We start from the raw sequence: 9,454 nt of genomic DNA on the forward strand, positions 1-9,454 counted from the left end.
TTATTATATATTAAAAAAAATTGAAGGAAAAAAATATTTAAATTCTTGATTTTTATTTTGTTTAAAAAATTATTTTATATTTATATTTATAATATTATTATTATTAACAAACCACACAACTTAAATTTTTTTATAAATTATAATTTTTTTTATAAGTGATATAATTATAATTTAAAAATATTATAAATTTTATTAAATGCATATAAATTTGTAGTATAGAAAAAAATTAAAAATATATGTGAAATAAATTAAAAATTTTATATAACATATATTTTTAAATTATAACATTATCATTATTATAATAAAATTTTAACAATTCATTTTGAAATTTATGATTTACTAAATATTATACTCAACTTAATTTTTTCTACAATTCTGCTATAGTTATTTTTTTTTATACGGTTTTCCCCACAATATAATTGTACTAAACTATCCCTTTGCAATATCAATAAGCTTCTCGCTTTTTCCCTAAAAAAATATAAAATTAAGTAGTAGTATTATAAGGTGACATTTTTCAATTAATTAATTAAATTATAGTGTTAAACACCTCTTTGATTGTCCTTAGCATTTTAAAAGAAAGAAAACCAAATAGAAATAGGTAGAAGTGGTGAGGCAGTGACACCTTAGTTGAGCAGAAAAACACTGCCCAAGAATAAGTCCAACCCCATAAAAGAGGAGATGTCTTTTATTCTTTTGCTCTTGTTGTTTTCACTTTTATTTATGCATTCTCTCTCTAACATTTATATCATATCATTATTCTCACCAAAAATAAATAAAACAAAATAAAATTCTTTATACTATGAAATAGTTTTGTTTATATCATCTCATCTCATTTCAATTCAATTTCCCATGTATGATCAATATCTCGTCTTTACAAGAAGTAACTTCTACTAAAAGAGCATTGCTATTAAGGTTGTCTTCGGTCGGTTTATCTTATATATTTTCTATCTTAATTTAAAGTTCGGGTTGCTAAAATTTAAGTGCAACCCGCCCAATATTTTTTTAAAAAAAAAATTGTAAATCGACCAATGGTTTAGGCGGTTTGGTCGGTTAACCCGCTCAAACCGGCCAATTTTTTTTTTTAGTTTCAAAGTCAAAATCAATAAATATTAAAAAGATAAATTAAAAATATCACATTCCACCAAAATACAACTCAATATATATGACTTTTAAACTAACAATTAAGTATATAACTTTATATTATTATATATTTAATTATTTATGTTATATATAATAAAAACTAAAAAGTTAAAAAAAAAATTAAAATCCAAAATCGGGTTGGTCGGTTTAATTGGGCGGGTTGGACCTATTTTCAACCCGCCCAATTAACAGATTGGGCGGTTTGTAATTTTTTCGGGTTATTTCGGTTTGTAATTTTTATCGATTTTTTCGATTTAGTTTGGGAGGATTATTCGGTTTGGGCGGTTTACGATTTTTTTTGTACAACCCTAATTGCTACAAGATCTAGTAGTGTTTATAAAATATCAAATCCACAAAATGGGAATATTGGCACAAGTTTAAAATTTATACTTGTACAAATTGAATATTTATTGATATATAAAAATAGGCAACTGATATATTTATATATATTTTTAAATAATATTTTAATATAAAAATAATAATTTAAAAATCTAATATATATAAAATAAATATATTTTAAAATATAATAGATCAAATGTATATTTTATTTTTATTTATAAGAAAAATATAGTCTAAAATAAAATTAAATATTTCTTTATACATACAATTTTTTTTCTTACTTTGAATTTACTAACATGAAATAATAATAATTTATTTTATTTTATTGGCAGTTATGTAAAAAAATAATATTAATAATATTAAATAGTTCAATATTAAAAAGTAATTAATTCAAAATATGAAACCTGCACTTAGTTTAAATTGGATACATTATGAGCAAAATATTATGTATTAAATCAGATGAACACCCTAGTGTCTTCTAGTTAGTGATATTTCATAATAATTATTATCCAAGTATATACTATTTTTTTTTTTTTGAGTAAGGTATATACTATTTTAGATACTGTGTTTTGTAAAAGTTACTAATTGGACTTTTTGTTTTAATAAATGACAAATTGAATTATGTATTTTTTAAAATAATACTAAATAGTACACTAAACTAATTTTTTATTAAAACAAAATTTAATAATAATATAATCTAGATTTATTATGGCAAAACATTACGTTTACTACATCTGTTTGTATTAAAAGGAGGACTAAATCTATTACCTATATATATTAATGTATAAAAGGAGGAGAAAGAGTTGCATTATTACAACCCCTCCACAAAATAAAGCACAAGATAATAATACTAAAATAAATTAACAAAAGAAAAGGTGAGATGAGATTTGCAAAGACATATATAATAGCTATATTTAAATTAGATTCCTAAACCTAAAGCAAAGGTATTATAAAAGGAATAAGTTAGCAAATCCCAAATACAAAAATCATAATAATCTCTAATAATGACCCAGATCATATGCTTGGATCCATACATATTTGTTTTTTTTTTTTGGGTTCTTTTTTCCTAAGTGGCATATATAACCAAAGGATGTTATCTTCCAAAATACAAAAGCAAGAGAAGTGTCCCTGCAATTTTCCACCAAACAAAGCTCTGAGAGTTCTTCAAAATGAAAAGTGAGGGTGCTGAGGTTGAGCTTACAGATCTGAAAAACACATCATCATTCATTATTCTCTTTTTATAATATATACCCAAAAGAAAAAAAGGAAAAATAATTCAAAATAAAACAATTAACATGATAAAAAAAGAAAAAAATAACATACCCTGGTCCTGCATAGTTGCATTTCCCATAACCTGTAATATTTGATAATAAAGCTAAATCAGTGTTTGTGTGTATAAATATATAAATAAAAAGTTATTTTTCACTTTCTCCTCATTTATTTGATAAATCATTATTTATAACTTAACATAATATTACTAAAAGAGAAATGTCAAAAGATATCAGCAGTATCTATCACTCTCTTATGTATCAATATCGCTATTGGTTCAATAAGTATTGGATCTTATATAGTTTAATGTAAAAAAATGCTAAATGACACCCGCGATACCTAACACTCTTATGAGGGGTAATATCGCTATTAGTGTAATTTAATATCAGGTCCCACTTATTTTACTTTAATAAATATTATTAAAAATCGCTAACTAATTATAAGGCGATACTTTATCGTGGTGCTAGACACCATGACCTATGAGTGCCTCATAGTAAGGCAACATGTCTAGAAATGCTAAGCATCACTGGTGCTTGTAGTAATGCTTAGTAATGATATATTTCTTTTATTCAATGAGGAGAGAACAAAGTTAGATCCGAAGGTCATGATATTCTAATTATTATTTAGTATTCACCTGAGGAAAAAAACATAAAGTGTATCTTATTAAGTTGTTCATGTTCATGGAAAGTAACAAGATATCACTTTCTTGCATATTTTTTTTTTATAAGTGGGAGAGTAATTTTTTTTTTTCTTTTTTGATGAAATCATCAAAAAACTACTTTTCTAAGTAAAACAAAAGAATTGTTCAAACAAGTATAGTATACTTCTTTCTTTATTTATTTATATACTTAAAGAAAACCACCTGAAAAATAGATCTAATAAAAACCCCAAAAAGTAAATCTCATTGGATCTAATTATAATAACAAAAAGAAAAAGGTAAGATTAGCTTACTTGGGTTATGTTTGGTTAAAACAGCAGTTCCACCAAAATTGCAAGCAATATCAGAATTCCCATTTTGTTGATAATAATTATTGAAAGCATAAGAAGCATGAGAAACAAGATTGTCTGGTTCATAACATGGGCCTCCCTCTTGAATGGGCTTACAATCAGCCATTCCAAGCCCACAGGCCCAATCCAATGCATTCTGAAGATCAATTTGAGAGACCCCAGCATGGGCCACACACCATGTTAGCCCATCTAGAAATGTTGTGTTGCCTTCTGGTGGTGATAATGTTGTTATTGGCATAGCTGCATCTGCCTTCTCTTGCACCACCACACCTCCCATTATCACAACTACAAAAATTCATATAAAGTAAAAACATAATTAATTATTCGACTCGTATTTTGACTTTGTATATCTTTCGGCTAGATAATAAACTTATTTCAATCTAACAATGAATTGGTAATCTAAGGCCAATGATTGAGTTTTGGTAAGATGAATCTAAACATTGCATAGAGAAATATACAAATGTTGAACTTTTTCACTGTTTTAATTTCTAAATGTACTTTTGATACATTTTAGTGATGCCTAACGTATGCATATAAGCTAATTAATAAAAAAAGAAGAACATATAAGAAGTAAAGTGGATTTTGTATTTTAATATTCTTATAACTAACCATAATAAGATTATAAGCAATATATGAAATATTGATGTATAATACAACAATTTGTTTTTTTTTCTTTTTTGTCATAATTGAAAAGAGAGGGAAAATAAGTCAAACAACCTATTTAATGAAGCAAACAAATTTATCAATATCTTTATATAGACATATCTAAAGCAACAAAATGGAAATAAGAACTGAAAATGGCATATAATATTAATTAAAGCTATGATCATCTAGTAGGACTTGAACTATCACCAATGGCTTTATAATTAGCTATCAAACAAGTAACTTTGGCAAAAAATGTGTTGGTGAAATATTAAATGGGATATTTGTGACCATCCTCTAAATGTTGATGTTTAAAGTTCAAACAATAAAAACAAATACGTGAATAAATAATAAAAAAACACAAAACACAACTTTTTCAAACCTCATTATCATTAATACAATCTCTAAGCATCATATAAAATAAAGATTAAATATGAGCATAACTACCCAAAATTTTGAGTTTGTAAGTAAAATAGACCTTACAATATTTAAAAAACTGTAATTTTTCTCCAGAAACAGACAAAAATGACAATTTTTCTAGTTGGTGATTATACTCAAATCTTTGAATACTCTTGCAACAAGTATCCCTAAAATAAATAATTAAAGAACAAGCATGAAGACAAGGTGTAGCTCAAGGACAAAAGAGTTCATCTCAACCTTTCCACTTAAAAATAAATACATAAAATACATTCATAACATTTTTCTTCCCTACTATGTAAAAATAATAATAAAAAAATTACTTGGTTTCCTCTGTATTTTGTTTTCTTAAAAAAAAAAACATAGAAGAACAAAACCCTCTTAACCCTGACAGTGTCAGCTTCTGAATAAGAAGATTCAACAAATGCACCAATAAAATAAACACAAACATATTCAAACACTTAAAGACATTATACTCCAAACATTATTTAAACAATTATTTTTATTTATTTTTTAAAAAAAAATAGTGAAAAGAGACATACCCAGGTAGCTATTGATGACCAAAATGCAGAGCAAAAACCAGAGTGAGTAGTTATTTTTCATTTTGGTACTCAAAGAAGGCAAAAGATGAAACCTTTAATACTCTCTCTACTAAACAAACTATGTTTAGAGTTAGAACCAAATAATATACACTTAAACACACTTTTTTTGTTTGGCTCAAAGAGAGGGAGAGAGACGTAATGTGAGAAGAGAGTTTAGTATTAAATGAGAAGAGATTAAAGAATCTGAAGTTCCTTGAAGAGAAATAAAACTTTTTTTTTTTTTTCTACTTTCACTTTTTTTTTTTTTTTTGAGTTTTCAAGAGAGTGATGATGAATGTTTCAGAAGCTAGGTACTACTACTACTGATCGCTTTGGCAGTCTATAGAGGTCAAGTGTTATTTTATTTTTATTTTATTTTACAATTTAAGGATTTTATTTATTTATTTCTTTTTAAAATAAAAAATAGAAGGAAATATATGTATGTAGTAATGGAAGGCTTTATTAAGAAGTTGGTTGAGTCCTCAAAGAAAAGAACCAATCTTTCGGCTTAGCTTCTCTCTCAATATATCACGATATATTCCACCTCTTCGTTTTATTTTACTTCTCACCTTTATTTATTTTTTTCATTATTAAGGTTTTTTTTTTGTTTTTTTTTGAAAATAAGACGTTGCATAGATAAAGAAGCATTAGACGTCTCGGTCATTACAAAGGATAGAATCAGGTATGGAGGGTGACTCCAATACTCCTGAAAAGTTTTGGGTGAAAGCCCATCTAGCCACATTATGGGCGGCAAAATTACAAACACGGGAAATAAAAGCAAAGTTACAAGATGAAAAATAATTAGAGAGTTGATTACACACAAATACATAATTATCAATGTTCCAAACATAGTGCAGTCCTTTCAGAGCTTTGATAACCACTTCTGAATCACTCTCCACTAAGACATAGTTATGCTTCCTTTGCCTCGCCGTATCCAAAGCAAGCTGACACGCCGCCGCCTCACCATAGTTATGCTTTGAGAACCGTTCCTGAGTGATCTCTGGCCAGGGCCGCAATGCACATGGAGTCTCCACCAACTTTAACATCACAGTTGATTTTGATCCAGTCCTCCGGCGGAGGTGTCCAAGACGGTGTGACCTCAGGAAGAATCGGGGGGAAGAGGAAGGAGACATAATCTGTATAACAATGGAAAATAGTATTAATTACATTCACAACATTACCCTGAATTGAGTTATGTACCTTGTCATTACGGGATTTCCAAATCATGTCCACCGTGATCGAAGCATAAAGAAATAGCTTATCCGCATCATCCCCATTTAACTTTAAGTTCCAAATGAATTTAACCCAATCCCAGGCCCTACCACCAGAACCATATAACGGGTACACCCCCCAGGGAGAGGACCGCCAGATATGATTGGCAAAATCACAATAGAGGAAAAGATGGTCAATGGACTCCGCTTCTGCCCCACACATCGGGCAAGTCTCCTCATTAATATGGATTCTCCTAGCCAGGGTACCACAGACCGGCAGAGCATTAGAGAGGATACTCCACCAAAGTATTTTGTGTCTTTCGAGAACTTTTGAATTCCAAAGTTTGTTCCATAATGCCGGAGCCACCACACAGGGCGGGGCTCTCTCATACGCCTGAGTCAGATAAGCGGACTTGGTAGTAAATTTACCACAACCCTCTTTAGTCCAAATCCACTTATCTCGCCCCTGGCCGCTAGGTCTACCCCCTTTTAGGATGGTCGTGATCGTGGCAGAGTCAAACATAGTCCTTAATAAGGAAATGTCCCAATCTCCATTCTCCAACAACAGCTCCGAGACCTTCTCAACGTTTCTAGGATAAGAAAGGATGGGTTTCGGGTAGAAATCTGACCCATGAACCAACCAAGGGTCCGACCAAATGTTCGTGTTCTCCCCATTTGAAATGAGTTTGCAAGCGCCTTTTCTGAGTATAGCTTTAGTTTTGACCACATTTTTCCAAAACCAAGAATCAGCATTATTATAGGTAGCCTCCAAAAAAGGGTTACTCTTCAGATATTTGGCCCTCAGCACCCTGCAACAAAGTGACTGGTCTTCGGTTATCAGAGCCCAACCCCATTTTGCCAAGACGGCCTGGTTTAGTTCCGCAGTCTTTCGAAACCCCAGGCCTCCTCTCGCTTTAGGAAGGCACATGTGATCCCATGCCTTAAGGTACAGGCCACGGTTACCTTGCTCACAGCCCCACCAAAAATCCCTCACCATGCCATCAATTCTTGAAGCAAGTTTCTTAGAAAGCTTAGTAGTTTGCATAGCGTAAACCGGCAGCGCCAGACCCACAGATTTAATAAGTGTGGCCCGACCTGCCTTCGAAAGCAACTTTAGCTTCCATCCGTGTAACTTGGATACAAGGTTATCGAGGATAAAATTGAAATCCGCATCCTTTCGGTTCGATCTGAATAGCGGGAGTCCTAAGTAATTGATATTCGTGGTAGGAATGTTGAGTCCCAACTCCTGCATGATACCTCTTCTCATACCGTCACTAGTATTATAGCTAAAGAAAATAGACGATTTGAGCTTATTAACCTGTTGGCCTGACCAGTTACAAAATTTCTCAATACAGCTCCAAATACCTTTGGCTTCAGCAATCGTCGTTCTTCTCACAAGAATAATATCATCAGCAAAGAAAAGATGGGACAAAGTAGGCCCATCTCTACTCAGCTTGATGCCTTTAATAGTGCCTTCCTCAATTGCCTTTTCCAGGATTCGGGAAAGAATTTCAGCCGCCCAAATAAAGAGATACGGGGAAAGGGGGTCCCCTTGTCGTAACCCACACTCAGGATTAAGACTGCTCACCCTTCCTCCATTAAGATGGATGTTAAAAGTAGTCGTAGTGATACACTGCGAAACCCACTGCCGAAATAAATCAGGAACCTTGAAAGTAGAGAGGACATGATCAATAAAACTCCAGCTAAGTTTGTCATAAGCTTTCACCAAATCTATTTTAATTGCGAGTAGGCCTTCTTTACCTTTCTTTCGTTTGAAAGAGTGAATGATTTCCTGGACCAAAACATTATTATCATTGATACTCCGGCCCGGGACAAAAGCCGCTTGAGTGGGGCAAATTAGTTTGGGAAGCACCGGCCGAATTCTATTAGCCAAGATTTTGGAGATGACCTTGTAGATCACATTGCAGAGAGAAATAGGTCTAAATTGAGAGACCTTCTTAGGGTTATCCACTTTGGGGATTAGGATCACATTTGTAGCATTGATTCCCCTATGCATGAGGCTGGAGGCAAAGAATTCCCCAACAGCGTCACATAAGTCACTTCCAACCGTGTTCCAATAGTGCTTAAAGAACAGCACCGACATACCATCAGGGCCCGGAGCTTTCAGACTACCCATAGAGAAAAGGGTCTGTCTAATCTCCACAGCATCAGGTACGATTACCAGGTCCTTTTGGTCCTCTAGAGAAAGGGGATCCGGGACCAGGCCATTCAGGCTCTCTAAAGGACCAAACACTAGGTTTTTAAAAATGCTCCCCTAGTAAATCGAGAATTCTTTTCCAATATCCGACCTGCCAGTCAACCACATCCCATCATTATTTAGGATTTTCTCAATTGCATTTCTCCTATTCCTTATGGTGGCCGTAGTGAAGAAGAATTTCGAACACTTATCACCATCCTTGATCCAAGACACCGGGGATCTTTGCTGCCAGTACACAGCTCTTTGTCTCAAGGCCTCGTTAAGAGACTCTCGAGCTTTCATCTCTTCAACCCAAGCCCTAGTTCCCGCCGGCCGACCTTGAATTAGGTTCAGATGTCGTTCAAGCTGAGTAATGCGAGCATCTAATTTCCCAAACTGGTTCCTGCTCCAATTACTAAGCGCCATTCGAGTAGCTCCCACCTTTTTGAAAATTCTTGCCGATGGCCGACTATGAGAGAGAGAGCCCCAGGCACTCTCCACAACAAGCGTACTACGGGAATCCCTCGTCCACCAGGCTTCAAAGCGGAAAAGCTTTCTAGGCTTGGAATCCTGGTCCACAGTACTGATTACCAGGGGACGGTGATCCGAATTGCAAGTGTGGCAGGAATGAACAACCGCCTTCGGAAAAA

The 9,454-nt window shown here is 32.7% G+C and overlaps 1 protein-coding gene across 1 annotated transcript; it reads right to left on the reverse strand.

Annotated features, from left to right (window-relative positions):
- Positions 1-2,365: 2,365 nt before the first annotated feature.
- On the reverse strand, positions 2,366-5,608 carry LOC115697813 (major pollen allergen Ole e 10). Its single transcript, XM_030624946.2, has 4 exons — positions 5,358-5,608; positions 3,700-4,041; positions 2,803-2,833; positions 2,366-2,684 (listed from the first exon to the last, which is right to left on the reverse strand). The coding sequence occupies exons 1-4, from the start codon at positions 5,416-5,418 to the stop codon at positions 2,573-2,575; spliced, it is 546 nt and encodes a 181-aa protein (XP_030480806.1). The 5' UTR covers positions 5,419-5,608; the 3' UTR covers positions 2,366-2,572.
- Positions 5,609-9,454: the final 3,846 nt, after the last annotated feature.

Source organism: Cannabis sativa, chromosome 7 (genome assembly GCF_029168945.1).
Source record: "Cannabis sativa cultivar Pink pepper isolate KNU-18-1 chromosome 7, ASM2916894v1, whole genome shotgun sequence".
NCBI lineage: Eukaryota > Viridiplantae > Streptophyta > Magnoliopsida > Rosales > Cannabaceae > Cannabis > Cannabis sativa.